This window comes from Sceloporus undulatus, chromosome 1 (assembly GCF_019175285.1).
Source record: "Sceloporus undulatus isolate JIND9_A2432 ecotype Alabama chromosome 1, SceUnd_v1.1, whole genome shotgun sequence".
NCBI lineage: Eukaryota > Metazoa > Chordata > Lepidosauria > Squamata > Phrynosomatidae > Sceloporus > Sceloporus undulatus.
In genome coordinates this window covers 58,258,288-58,273,643 of record NC_056522.1, presented here as the reverse complement: position 1 = coordinate 58,273,643, position 15,356 = coordinate 58,258,288, and the positions used below count along the sequence as shown (strand labels likewise).

General features: G+C 41.5%; 1 protein-coding gene across 1 annotated transcript in view; it reads left to right on the top strand.

The window, feature by feature from the left end:
• The window catches only part of BIRC6 (baculoviral IAP repeat containing 6), a 234,076-nt gene that overhangs the window by 114,503 nt on the left and 104,217 nt on the right, over positions 1-15,356 (top strand). Inside the window, 5 exon segments of the mRNA XM_042449523.1 lie at positions 6,302-6,456; positions 8,333-8,459; positions 10,106-10,216; positions 11,362-11,495; positions 12,388-12,515. Coding sequence (XP_042305457.1) covers positions 6,302-6,456; positions 8,333-8,459; positions 10,106-10,216; positions 11,362-11,495; positions 12,388-12,515 — 655 coding nt within the window.

The following is a 15,356-nucleotide window of genomic DNA, read 5'->3' as shown; positions in this document are numbered from 1 at the left end:
CCCCCATTTTCTCCAGATCAGGGCTGCAGCAACTGTACACTGCGGCCTCAATCCAGCCTCTCCAGGGTGCAAAAAGGAGCCACAAAAAGCGGCTCCTTTTTGCACCCTGGAAAGGGTGCAATAGCTATGGCGCCGCAGCTTGAAGGCACTCCTTTGGCACTGCGACACCCCCAGGCCGGCCTTAATGGCCGGTCTGCACAAGGCCTGAGAGAAAGAGGTTTGTAACATAAGCCTTCATAGACTGGGTTTACTGCAGATGTATCTGATTCATCTGATGGTATAGACCCAGTTTGCTACAAGATCCCTTTGCATTAATAGAGCTGTTTGTGCTAAATGCTGGGAGAAATTGTAATGCAGGCTCATCCGTGTGGTGACACTGTGGTAAGGTCAACAGTATTTGGAGGAATGTATTTGAAGAAGTATCAAATGGACAAACAAGAAAATCCATCATCAGCTATGGGACTAGTAGCAGTTTACAAAGGAAATAAACCACTGCTTCATTAGGACCTATTTACATTCTTCTGGCTGGCGTATTGCTTCAAAATTGCAACCATATGTTAAAAAAAAAAAGAATAGAGTTCTCTCTTGCAGTGCAAAAATAAGGTTGTATGAGTGAATATTGATGGAGAAATGTTCTATATCAATTTGATGGGGTGTCGCATTACCATAGTTATGATAGACTTTGTGATATTATTTGTGGTGCTTCAAGTTGTCTCTGATGTATTGCAACCCTATCATAGAGTTTTCTTGGCAAGAATTATTATTTAAAGGAGGTTTGTCAGTGAGTGGCTCTAGTCTATAAGAACAACCTGACTCTGGCCAGGATACCTGTTCGGAACACAATCCACTTCGAGTGTATGTACCTCAACCTGAGGACCAGGGATAGTTTGGGGATTCTGCTAGTCTACCGACCACCCCGTTGTCTAGCAGACTCCCTAACCAAACTGACACAGCTGGTCTCGGAGTTGTTGTTGGAGTCTCCTAGACTCTTAGTTCTGGGGGACTTCAACATCTCCCTCGAGACCAGCTTAACAGGTGCGGCTCGGAAGTTCATGGAAACCATGACTAACATGGGCCTATCCCAACTGGTCGTTGGGCCCACACATTGTGCAGGTCATACACTCGATGCAGTTTTTAGTACCAAACAGGAATATCCGTGGGCGGAGGTTATTAAAACCACCGCCTTGTCATGGACGGATCATTTCCTGGTCAAGACAGAACTAAGAGCCTCTATCTGCCCCTCTGGGGGTGGTGGACCCATTAGAATGGTCCGCCCTCGAAGGCTATTGGAACCAATTGGATTCCAAAAAGCCTTGGAGAGTTTAATGGTTGGAAATGCCGGTGACCCTGTCGAAGCTCTGGTTAACACTTGGAACACCGACATTACCAGGGCTATCGACACGATCGCTCCCAAGTGTCCTTGCCAAACCGCTCTTAACCGTAAGCCATGATATACACCAGAGCTTCGGGAAATGAAGCGGATTGGACAACGACTAGAGTACATCTGGCGAAAAACTCGACTCTTATCTAACAAGACTCACCATAGGAACTTTCTTTGGTCCTATTGGGAGGCAATACGTGCAGCAAAGAGACGTTTCTCCTCTGCACATATTGCGTCTGCAGAGTCCCGTCCAGCAGAGCTGTTTAGGGTAGTAAGGGAACTGATGCAGGTACCCCCTGCACAGAACCCTTTACTTAACCCAACAGCGGCCTGCTGTGATGTGTTTAACAACTTCTTTGCAGATAAAATCTCTCAGATAAGAGCCGACTTAGACGCCAGTATTGTAACAGAAACAATGGACGAGGTGTCCAGCGATTCCGTTAATGAGATTGTACTGGATCAGCTTCAATCTGTGAGTACCGATGACATAGACCAGCTCTTTGGTAGAGTGAGGAAAACAACTTGCCCTCTCGACCCTTGCCCATCATGGCTGGCCATCCGGGGGGGGGGATGCATTGAGGAAGTTCCTTACGGATATCGTCAATGCATCCTTCAGGGAAGGACATATTCCATTTTGTCTGAAGGAAGCGGCTGTTAGGCCGCTTCTGAAAAAACCTTCCCTGGTCCCCCTGGATATGAACAACTATAGGCCAGTCTCTTTGCTACCATTCTTGAGCAAGGTAATCGAGAGGGCGGTTGCTCTTCAACTCCAAGCTGTCTTGGATGAAACCGATTAACTAGACCCATTTCAAACTGGCTTCAGGACAGGCGTTGGGGTTGAGACTGCCATGGTTGCCTTGACCGACGACCTGCGTCTGAGCATCGACAGGGGCAGTCTGACCCTGTTGGTGCTTTTAGACCTCTCAGCGGCTTTTGATACGATAGATCATGGCATCCTCTTGGATCGCCTGAGGGGGCTGGGAATCGGAGGCACTGCATTGCAGTGGTTCTGTTCCTTTCTCTCAGGTAGATCCCAGAGGGTGCTGCTCGGGGACAGTTGCTCCAGTAAAAGGGAGCTCACCTGTGGTGTCCCACAGGGTGCTATTCTGTCCCCGATGTTATTTAACATTTATATGAAGCCGCTGGATGAGATCATTTGGAGTTATGGAGCGGGGTGTTATCAGTACACCGATGACACCCAAATCTATTTCTCCATGTCTTGTTCGTCGGCCTTGAATTCTGATGGCGTCTCCTCTCTCAATGAATGTCTTAGGGCAGTAATGGGCTGGATGAGGAAAAACAGAGTGAGGCTGAATCCAGACAGAATGGAAGTGCCCACGGTAGCGGCCCCAAAACCAAGAATTGGGTTGCAACCTCCGGTCCTGGATGGGGTCACACTCTCCGTCAAGGACTGCATTCGCAGTCTGGGGATACTCCTTGACTCGTCGCTCCTGATGTCGAACCAGGTAAATGCGACAGCCAGGAGCGCCTGTTATCAGCTTCGGCTGATAGCCAGCTGCGCCCTTTTCTGGAAGTAAGGGATCTTGAAACTGTTGTGCACACGCTGGTAACCTCACGTCTAGACTTCTGTAATGCGGCTACCCTCGTGCTTGGTCCAGAAACTGCAACTAGTACAGAATATGGCAGCCAGAGTAATTTCAGGAACATCCAGGAGGGACCATATTACCCCGGTTCTAAAGTTCCTCCACTGGATGCCCATTAGCTTCCAGACCCAGTACAAGGTGTTGGTTATCACCTTTAAAGCCCTAAATGGCTTGGGCCCAAGCTATCTCCAGGACCGCCTTCTTCCCCAACAATTCTCCCTGCACACTCTGCTCCTCTGGGAGGAGCCTACTTCAGCCACAAAAATCTAGCCTTTCGACTACCTCCCAGAGGGCATTTTCCGTCGTCGCCCCCAGACTGTGGAACGGCCTGCTGGATGAGATCCGTCTACTTACATCCTTAGCTTTAAAAAGGCTTTTAAGATGGATCTCTTCCGGCAGGCCTTCCCAGAAAAGAGAGCCCGGCCATAGAAAAACCTCTGGGAAAGATACTGCTGCTCCCACAGGTTGCTTGTTGGTATGATGTTGTTGACCTTCTGGTCAGTTTTTAACTTGTATGTTTGTTTGTTTGTTGTTGTTGTTTGTTCTGTTTTTTTAAATATTGCATTGAATTTAATACTTTTTTAAGGAGGGGAGGGTACCAGGGATTTTATATGTTTTGTATTTTTAACTTTGTTACCCGCCCCGATTGTTCTCAGAGGGGTGGGATACAAATAAATGTTGTTGTTGTTGTTATTGCCATTACCTTCTTTTTAGGCTAAAAGAGTGTGACTTGCTCAGTGTCATCAAGTGGGTTTCCTTGGATGGGTGGGGATTCTTACCCTGATCTTCCAGATTCCTAGTCCAGAACTCAAAACATCTTGTTATACAAGTTATCAATTCATAAGTTAAAAATATAAGCATGGTTCTGTGCCCAGCTTTGGACATCCTAGGTGTCGTATTTGGGAAGGAGGACTTTCCTTGAAGGCTGTAGTTAGGTTGTGAAGCTTCTTGCCTAGAAGATCTGTTTGCCCTTTTATCCTTAATAGGGTTTTTTTCTGCAGACATTTAATCTGAAGTTTGATTTGTGAAGGGTTTTTTATTAGTATGAAAGCATCATTCCCCCCCCCATAACGTTTTTATTAAATTTTCCATCTGTTACCACAATAGCATACACCAAAATTTACACATATTCTCTTAATTTTTACATTGTAAGAGGTTTTTTTCATCAACAAGTTTATCTTCTTTTGTTATCCCACTTCCCTTCCCCAAACTTCTAGAATTCATCTTAATCATTGTTACACAATACAATTCTTGTGACACTTCTGTAAATATTGTACATTATCATTACCTTCCTCCCATCTTGATTTTATGCTACAATAATCTGATTATTATTATTTTTCCCTCTTTCCTGACGACCTACTATATTAATTGTAACATTTTCAACTCAAAAGCTAAAAGGTTTACCCTTTAACTTAAAACATTCTTTCTTGTTTCTCTACTTCTCCATTTTCCTTCTAATTTTCCATATCATCTGGTCTTGTTTAAATGGTTCCATTACAAGATTTGACATATAGACTTATAAATCTAGAAAAAACAAAGCCAATATTGTCATTTTAGTTATATCAGATAATTTCCTCAATATTTGAAGCCCAGTTTACAACATTACCCCAAGTCTTTTCCAGATATTCCATTACCTTTTCCCAACATCCTCTCCATTTATCATTATTTTCATCTTGTAATTTATGTGACAGCAAATCCAGTTCCATCATCTCATATAATTTCTCCCGCCACTCTTCTATTTCTACACTTTTCTCAGATTTCCAATATTTAGCAAATATCAGTCTGGCGACTGCGAGCATATAAAACAAAATTTTCCCATATCTAATTTCATCTTTTTCTTCCAACATACATAACAACATTGTTTCAGCTCTTAATGTTAATTTGACTCCCAACATATTATCAATTTCAGATTGTATTTCTTTCCAAAATTTTCTTGCCTTGTTGCATGTCCACCATAAATGATAATAAGACCCAGTTTCTTTTTGACAGTTCCAACACATCTTCTTTCCCGTCTTGTACATATTAGCTATTTTAACTGGTGTTGAGTGCCATCTATAGAGAATTTTATAATAGTTTTCTTTGACATATTGTGACATTGAATAACTCATTCTTTTTGTCCATGCCTTCTCCCATTGGGACAGTTCAATTGATCTCCCACAGTTTTGTGCCCATTTAATCATTGAGTCTTTAACAATTTCCTCTTCAGTAAACCACTCCAAGAGTTTTTTATAAATTTTGGAAATTGTTTTAGACTCAGATTTCCAGATGATTTCTTCCATATCATTCTTAGAATTAGAGAAACCAACTTGTTTCTTATCCTCTTTGTATCTACAAGTAAGTTGTCTATACAGAAACCATCCTGTGTCCTAACCTTCCTGTTTTAGCATTTCTTGAGTTTTAATAGAGCCATCTTTATTTAACAAATCTCTGTATCTAATCCAGGTCTGGTTTTTCTTTGGATCATAACAATATAATGCCGCATGTGGTGATAGCCACCAAGGGTATTTAGGAGAGATACGTTTTTTATATTTATTCCAGTGAGTATTGAGGCATGAATATAATGATTGTTAAAACTTCTGTTAGCTTTTATTTTCCCGTAAAACAAAAAGCCGTGCCAACCAAACCTAATATTTGTGCTTTCTAATTTCAGTAATTTGCTGTTTTCTAAAGTAATCCACTCTTTCAAAAAAATTATGGCACAGAAAGCATCATTTGAATACATGTGTGCAAGCGCACACACACACAAATTTAGAGCAAGTGTTGTGACAGCTGCACTGATATAAAAATTGTACCCCTGAAAAATTATGGGTCATAGCAATATTATGAGTACAGCTTTCCCCAATCACATTTCATGAAAATTTCCTGTGCACATTTAATCTCAAATTTAGACTACATATACTTCTTGATACCATTTCATCATTTCAGGTTGCTTTGGAATTCTGTAGCACTGATTATTTACTGAGATCCAGTGTGGCATACTAGTTTACGTGTTGGACTAGGACCCAAGGTTCAAATTTTGTTCAGCCATGGAAATCCACTGAGTGACCTTGGGCAAGCCACACTCTCTCAACCTCAGAGGACGGCAAAGGCAAACCCCCTCTGAACAAATTCTGCCAAGAAAACCCTGTGGTGGGTTCACCTTAGGATCAGTATAAGTCAGAAATGACTTGAAAGTACACAACAAGAACCACTGTTTTGCATATTATAATGGAAGAAAGCTGAATATCTAGTAAGAAAAGATAAAATATGCAATTTCTGTTTTGTAATTGGAAAAATATCTTGGTCTTCACTTTTCTGTGTCCCCCCCCCCCCCCAGTAACACAGTCTCCAAGCGGAACAGATGATTCATTGCTACGGGGGCTTCATGCACAGAATCAGAACAACCAATTTATTATCCAGTTGTCCTCCATACCAATGTTAAGCACATGCTTCAACAAACTGTTTTCCATGCTTCAAGTCCATCATGTACAGGTATGTAATATCAATCTTGGTTTGTAGAGAACATTTGAAATTCTGCTGAAAATGCAAGATAAACATTTCCCAGGCAATTTTTAGCCAACTTCTACTTTGCTGCTGTTATCGTTTTATATCAGAAGTGCTAATCAAGAGGATCCAGCACTAGTTTAACTTCTTTGAAAATAGCCAGAGATATATTTCCAGATCCTGTCAGTTGGCTGCTGTATTTTCTAGGCATATCTTCCCTCTAGGAGGTCCTTTATGAGGAATCAAGGACAGTGGGCAATGTTCTGTCATTGTCCAGGGGAAACATGCTAGCTAGCCTGTCAGTAAAAGTAGCAGCCCTCTGGCTCCATCTCCAGTTCCTGCTTTACCAAAGAAAACTTGTTCTTTGGAGCTTTGGTTCATAAAAACCACTGCTACAAACTTCCAATTACTGCTCATTATTACCCCCTTTATTTCATTGTGCTCCTTTACTTCAGCATTCTGTGATCATTGTCATTCTGCTTTTCTTTTCTCCTTTTCTGTCTTCTTGTGGCACCTGACAAGGCAGATGAGATACAGAATCCTGAAAAAGTAAAGGCAGAAACTTGGAGGGGTGAGATGGAGAGCCATGTGTCCATCCCCTTGCGTGTGTGTGCAATTTTTCAGCCTCCAACTCTGATTAAAAATGTCCACATTTCAACACACCACAAAGGCAAATTGAGATTCCAACTATGTAAATGGTTATCCTGACTTTCTTGGCAGCAGCTGAAACTTACCTCAATAGCCTTAGCTGTAATTTAGCCCTTTTGTACAACAAAGCCATGGAGGGCCCCAGTAAAACAGAAGCAAGCAGTGGAAAAAATCTGTATCCTCTGCTTATAGAGCCTTTGGAATCCAGAAAACTGCCTTGAACCAGTTATCAAGACATGTGACCATTTTAGAGCCTATTTCTCCTGAAATCCTTTATGGGATATCTTCATGTCTAGTGAGACCTTGTTAAAGCAGCGGTGAGCAAAGTGCAGCATGTGGCCTACATAGACCATTGGGACCTCTCACATCTAGCCCCCAGACCTTCTACAAATTTTTTTTTTAATTGGGAGGTAGTTTTGGGGCAATTTTTCCCCATGTGGGTCCAAACAGCCCTAATAACCTGGCCACAAAAGGAGTGCAAAAAAAGGTGCTCCTGTTGCACACTGCAGTGGCAGCTGGCCTCAGGACCATGGCAGCTGGTTGCTGCAGTACTGTGGTAGAGGCCGCTCCAAGCCACCCATCAGCTTGAGGCCTATAATAACCCATGACCTTAATCAGATTAATGAGTAATGCCACTGAATTACTTTTTAAAAGTAATTAATAACATTCAAAGCTGTGATCCTGGTTCACTTACTTCCAGCAAAGGCTGCCTTGAATTCTCATTAAGGACTAACACAATGATTTGAATGTGGGGAGGGGAAGCATGGTGGTTTTACATCAGGAGCTTACATTTCGTTCTTCACTTTCATTGTTTCATCTTTTTCTAGTGGTTCTTGTGTGAACTGCTTTATGACATCAGAACTGTTAAATGTCATTATGTTTTAATTTAAAAAGGAATATTGACTCACCAGAAGTGTGTCTTGATGATAAATGTTGCCAAAAGCAAAGTGTAATGCTGCATTTCCTCCTTTAGCATGGAAGTAGTAGTGATGGTTCTATCTTTAAGTGCTTTATGTGGATTAGCTGATATGAGATCAAAACTGCTCAAAGAGAAAATAAATGCAATTTACCACTGTACAATGTGTAAGATGAATGGAAGAGTGATAAAGTTTGAAATCTCAAGCAACCCATTTGTTTTCACATATCCAAGTTCACAGTTCTATAGTTGCCTGGTTCCAAGGTATACTTCTAAATAATAATTATCATTATCTTTTAGCTTGAATCCCTTCTACAGTTATGGCTCACATTGAGCCTAAATTCTGGGTCTACTGGGACTAAAGACAACTGCACTGACATTTTCTTGTATAACGCCAACCGAACACCTGTCATTCCTTTAAATCAAGGTGAGCTTTTTCAATGTTTGTGCACTACTGTACAGATTAAGGCAGTGTTTTTAAGGACATTCAATAAATACTGTACTTAAAATTTATAAAATTTCTACCCTGTTCAGCATGGATTAGTTGTAGTGTTAAATTATGGTGGATTCAAATGAAATCTCATAACTGTAATTATGTTTATATGTCCATATACCCTACACCAGTGGTTCCCAACCTGTGGGTCGGGACCCCTTTGGGGGTCGAATGACCCTTTCATGAGGGTCGCCTAAGACCATTGGAAAACACATATTTAATTACAGTTATGACCTAGCAATGAAAATAATTTCATGGGTTTGGGTCACTACAACATGAGGAACTGTATTACAGGGTCGTGGCATTAGGAAGGCTGGGAATCACTGCCCTACACCAATGCGCACACGCACACACACAAATATATATATTCTCATTGCAACATATCTTAGGTTGTCTTTTTTAAGAGATACAGAAATTTATGGGATAAGTTTTAGCTTGTTCCTGATACAGGTTTTGGATGACTTTCTTATTCAATTGGTCTTTATTCCAGTACTTTGTTTACTAAAACAAATGCTAGCTCGTCATTTTTAAAAATGACTTACAGTTAAAATGTATACATAACATGATGAATAACATGACGAATTAGATCCTGATTGCTTATACACACAAACACACACAGACCTCTACATGGATGCACTGACAAAACCAGTGACGTGTGAAACGATGCTTAAATCAGTGCAAAGTGTGAAAAAGGCCTCAGACTAATTTAAATGAAGGAGTATGTTCTTGTTCTTTTCCACTGGCAAGATTATATGTCTTAGTCAGAATGAAGTATCTCCAAAAGTATCCTTCATTTGCTTTTGGTGACTTCTTGCCTCTTTCAGATTTTCCAAATAGAAGTGATGCCTGACTTCTTTGTTCTCCTTCTAATCTCTGGGGATGGGAGAAATATCAGTTCTAAGTATGGGATTTTGGCAGTGTTACCCCTGCTGATGTGTTTACAGTATTAGCAAGAGAAGATGTATTTATGCCTTCTAAAGGAGCAAGATTGTCTGCTAAATCTAGACACATATTTTTATCATACGTGCTGTGTGCCTTTTCTTTAAGCAAGATAAGAGGTGCTACATCACATGTTACCACATTGATATGCCTGATTGCTTGACTTCTGAACCTGGATTAAAACATGTTACAAACATGTTGGCAACATGTGAAGAAGTGCTATGTAGTGTGAGCAAGTTGGTCTTCCAGACAAGGGGGGGGGGGGGGGGGGGGAGATAGCAACACAGTCTTGGCCATACTTTCATCCACAGAGAAAATAGTGAAGTGAGAACCAGGCATGCCTCTGCTCTGGAAGAGGTCTGTGTTTAATTTTTGTCTTTGGATGCTGGAAAACATGTAAAATTTCCTCCTCATATTGGACATTTCATCTTAATCTCCTGCCCATGTGCTTATTACTGGTATTGGCCATTTCATGTAGTAGATTCCTCAGCTTGGAAGATACTAAGGTTCACATCTCTGGCATTGCCAGCTTTTTTTTTTAATGATCATTTCTTTTTTCAAATAACTGAAGCCTGCAGTAATGCTTTTTTTCCAACTTACAGTTGTGATATGCCGTGTTTTGAACTGTGTGTTTATTACAGCATCAGTAACTAGCTTCCTGACTGTCCTGGCATGGTATCCTAATACCTTACTGCGAACATGGTGCCTTGTACTTCATAGTCTAACCCTCATGACGAACATGCAATTCAACTGTAAGTTTCTTGTAAATATCAGCCTTCTAAACCTAAAATTAAAATGTAATTTACTTTAAAAAATCAACTATTAAAGTGAATTTGATTCATTTTGAAAATTAATAGCAGACATGCCAAAATGTAGCCAGTTCATGTTTGGGATACAGTTGGTAAAATATTAGTGTAGGAGTCTCCTTCATCTGTTTGTGGCAGCACAATTTACAGAACATGTAAAATAATCCTTGGTTTTCTAAAGAGTTTGGATTAAACTTTGAAATACATAAAGAACCAGATTTTATATTGTAAAACAGACATGGTACCTTCTTTTTTCCTTGTGGAACAGAAAATTTAGTATTGTTGCTATTGAAAGTGAGGGAAGAGGTGCATATAGCGAGTTAAAGATAGAGTTTTAACTCATTTTCCCTAGCTGACAAATACGATCTTCAGAATTTCATGCAAATGTGTGATACATTCATTCGGGTTGCTTGCCAGCTTTTGGTGGCACCATAAATTTCATATGGTTTTCTTAAGAAGAATACTCAGAGGAGATTTTGCCAGTTCCTTTCTCTGAAATATAGCCTACAGCACCTGGTATTTATTGGCAGTCTCCCATCCAAGCACTAATCAGGGCTGACACTGCTTTACTTCCAAAATCAGACAGGATCTGGTGTCTATGTATACATATGTTTGTTTGTTTGTTTTTGTATACCGCTATTCCAAAGATCATAGCGGTGAACAGCAAGTAAGCTAATTAGCAAGTAAGCTAATTTGCCCCCAACAGTCTGGGTACTCATTTTAGCGACCTCAGAAGGATGCAAGCCTGAGTTGAGCTTGGGCCCTTTTGCTGGTCTTGAACTCACAACCTTGTGGTTTTGAGTGAATGGCTGCAGTACAGGCATTTAACCACTGCGCCACCAGGGCTCCATATGTATACATCATAAGGGATAAAATAGGGGGTAGAGGATGAAGAACTACCAGTAATAGTTAATATAACATGGCAGGGAGCAACAACAGCATTTTACTGTTTTGGGAAAACATTGTCACAGAAAAATTTACAACATTCAACTTTGTTCCTGTAGCATCTTGCAGAGATTAGTTGTGCTTTGTAGCATATGCAAATTTTATTATATGACATTTAAAAAAAAACTTGTTAAAACTGTTTACAGCTGGTCTCAGCAGTGCCATAACATCTCAGGAAAGTACTGCCCAACTGTTGGTATCAGATCCCAACCTGATTCATGTTTTAGTGAAGTTTCTTTCTGGAACCAGTCCTCATGGAACAAATCAACATAGTCCACAGGTAATAATTATAATTGCATTACTAGCTATCACGAAATATGGTTGTTATTCTGCTCACATCAAGACAATAAAAAGCTCATTTTTTCTTTTTTGTCTACATCAGGAGTGGGCAACTGTGTTAGACTAGGGTGCTGCATTAGCCATCCCGGAGCTATTAGAGGGCCTAACCTCTCACCTCACCTACTTCTGCAAAAATAATCAGATTTTTTTTTTGTTCCCGTATGCCCAGTAATGGACATGGGAACATATCTTGGTTTTCCTGGGCCTATATATATATATATATATATATATATATATTCCACTCTCCCAGAACATTTTGGGACATTCCAGAGTAAATAAATCTTTTGACTCTGGGAGAGGCTGGGTGCACAAAAACAGCCCTGGTGGGCCACCTGCGGCCTCCAAGCCTCTCTTTGTCAAACCCTGCTCTTCAGCATAATAGCAGTTTTTGTTTCATTTCCACAACAGTTTTCTAGATAGATGTTAAACATTTGTCTGCTTGCTGGAGTACATGAGTGCATCTTATAGGACTAGCTCTGATTTTAGCTTGGTTGGAAAAAATTACTTTACCTAGGACAGTTGGCATGGCTATCTGTAAAGCCATGCAGTTTTCCAAAGTAGTCATAGCTCCTTTTGATTATTATGCAGAGTTTGGTTAAACGTTTAAGTAATGTGGCTGGTCTGTAGGTTTGAGATTTAATACTACAATCCTACAAATGCATATTCAGAACTTTGTGCACCATTGAATTTTGTGCAGCACATGATTTTTACTCTCCTTGCTTATAATTGTAAGACTTTTATCATCCATACTGTAGCAGGGGCTATAGAATTATTACAGAAAATGTAATTCTTTTGAGTTTAATGCAAATATCTCCACAAATCTCTTTTCCTAGGTTGGCCCAACAGCTACTCAAGCTATGCAAGAGTTTCTTACACGTTTACAAGTGCACCTTTCTTCAGCATGCCCTCAGATGTTCAGTGAATTTTTATTAAAATTGATACATATTCTTTCAACTGAGAGGTAAAGTTTTATTTCTAACGAATAGTTCTATGTAAGGTTTTGAAGTTGGATTGATGTCTTGACAAACATACAAGTAGGATTGGATTTAGAAAAGAAAGGGCGAAACAAGGGGTGAGTTACCTGCAAGAATGGTGAAACCAGGCAGTTTAACAGTTTTGTGGACAGATGCTGAGTTTGACAACAATCTTGAGAGTTTGGTTGTTAAGGACTCATTGGTCAGGTACCACAAAATAGCTCAAATAGTGTTTGCACCTGAACAGCCAGACATTCCATCACCAGATTCTTTTCAAATTATCAAGTAGTTGCTTCAAATCACAGTGTCTGTCACATCCAAGCGCTTTGTTTCTGTTGCTGGTAATGTGTCATTTGAGAGTAGCCATCAAGGTTTTTAAAAGTTCATACAGGAGATGTCCATTACGGCAAGACTGCTGACAAGGAACAGTGCAAAATGGAAAATGCTCCATTTTGGGGGCAATAAAGACAAAGTCCTTCCTACAGTTTTTCCACAGGACATTTATTTTTCAGTAAACATGGCTTCAGAGACTCAGGAAATATTTTTTTGGGTGCACCACTACTGACAACAGAGATAAAGTTAAACAGCAAATAAGATCTGTGGTAGCCATGGAAATGTCATTCAGATGGATTGTATTCCACAGTTAAGGCACATGGTGATTATTGCCTCATGATTGTGAAATGCACACAGTGAATTTTTGTCAATATGATTGAAATAGGAAAAAGGGCAAATGTCAATAGTTCATGAAACACAGGAATCGTGAAATGATTCCTGTTTTATGCTGAGGAGGCATTGAGTGTTGAGGCACATAGCCAAATCGCACTCAGGAAAGTGACAGGAAGGTCAATGAAGGAATTGCAAGGGATATATTTTGGAACCAACGAAAGCCTGTTGCGACGAATTTAACAATTTCTTTGCGGATAAAATCTCTCGGATAAGGGCTGATCTTGACGCCAGTATTAGTTCAGAATCTAGAGTAGAGGTGTCCAGAGCTTCCATGGACTCGGTTAAACTGGATCACTTTGAGTCTGTCTGTACCGAGGATGTGGACAGGATTCTGCAAAGTGTTAGAAGGACGACTTGCTCTCTCAATCCCTGTCCTTCGTGGCTGACAGCTCAAGGGGGAACGGTTGTGACTGCTATGTTACACCGTATTATTAACACTTCTTTCAGGGATGGGCAATTTCCATCTGCATTAAAGACGGCCATAGTAAAACCTTTATTAAAAAAGCCCTCCCTTGACCCCCTAATTCGGAATAATTATCGGCCTGTCTTGCTGCTGCCATTCTTGGGGAAGGGGATCAAGAGGGCAGTTGCCTTTCAGCTTCAGGGAGTCCTGGATGAAACGGATTATCTGGACCCCTTTTCAAACCGGGTTCCGGGCGGGCTATGGAGTTGAGACTGCCATGGTCGCCTTGGTTGATGATCTCCGTCTGGGCATGGACAGGGGAAGCGTGTCCCTGTTAGTGCTTTTGGACATCTTGGCGGCTTTCAATACCATCGACCATGGTATCCTTCTGGATCGCCTGAGGGAGTTGGGGATCGGGGGCTCTGCTTTGCAGTGGTTCCGTTCCTACCTCTCGGGTAGATTCCAGATGGAGGAGCTGGGGGACTGTCGCTCTGATAAGAGGGCCCTTATATCTGGGGTCCCTCAGGGAGCGATTTTGTCCCCCATGATGTTCAACATTTACACGAAGCCGCTGGGAGAGATCATCCGGAGACATGGGGCGCGGTGTTATCAGTACGCTGATGACACCCAAATAGTTTTCTCTATGTCTCCGACTGATACAGTAACTAAGGATGGCATCTCTCCTCTTAATGCCTGCTTGGAGTCGGTAATGGGCTGGATGGGGGAAAACAGACTCAGCCTGAATCCAGAGAAAACGGAAGTACTGGTGATAGGCTCTCCTGATCCGGGTAAGGAAATTTTTCCACCTGTCCTGAATGGGGTCACGCTCCCTATGAAGGACTCGGTTCGCAGCTTGGGGGTGCTCCTGGACTCGTCGCTTCACCTTACATCTCAGGTGGATGCGACGGTTAGGAGCACCTGTTATCAGCTTCGGCTGATACGCCAACTGCGACCCTACTTGGACCGGGGGGACTTTGAAACTGTCGTACACGCTCTGGTAACCTCTCGATTAGATTTCTGCAATGCGCTCTACATGGGGCAACCCTTGTACCAATCTCGAAAGCTACAATTAGTGTAGAATATGGCTGCTAGGCTGGTCACTGGCTGTTCCAGGACCAGCCATATTACACCTGTGCTGAAAGATCTCCATTGGCTGCCTATCCGCTTCCGGGCCGAATACAAGGTGTTGGTTATCACCTATAAAGCCCTAAATGGCTTGGGCCCAGGGTACTTGAAGGACCACCTCTCCCCATATAGTCCGCCCCGCACTCTTAGGTCGGGAGCTAAACATCTTCTGTCAGTCCCAGAGGCGCATTATGTAACCTCTCGGAGGGCCTTTTCGATCTGTGCCCCACAACTCTGGAACTCTCTCCCGAATGAGCTCCGTACGTCTAGCTCCCTTGAAGTCTTTAAGAAAAATCGGAAGACGTACTTATTCTGCCAGGCTTTTCCCACGTGAACCCCTTTGGTCATCCCCCTCCCAATGTGTTGTGAGATAATTCCATCTTCACAGCCTGTTGTTGATATCTGTTTTTGAAGTGTTTTATGGATTTTATGTGTAATATGATGGGGTTTGGGGGCTCAATGGTTTTAAATTATTTTAACATTGTTTTTATATTGTTGTACACTGCTATGATCGATGGAATAGCGGTATATAAATAAAATTTACTATTTATTATTATTTTATATGTTAATGCTG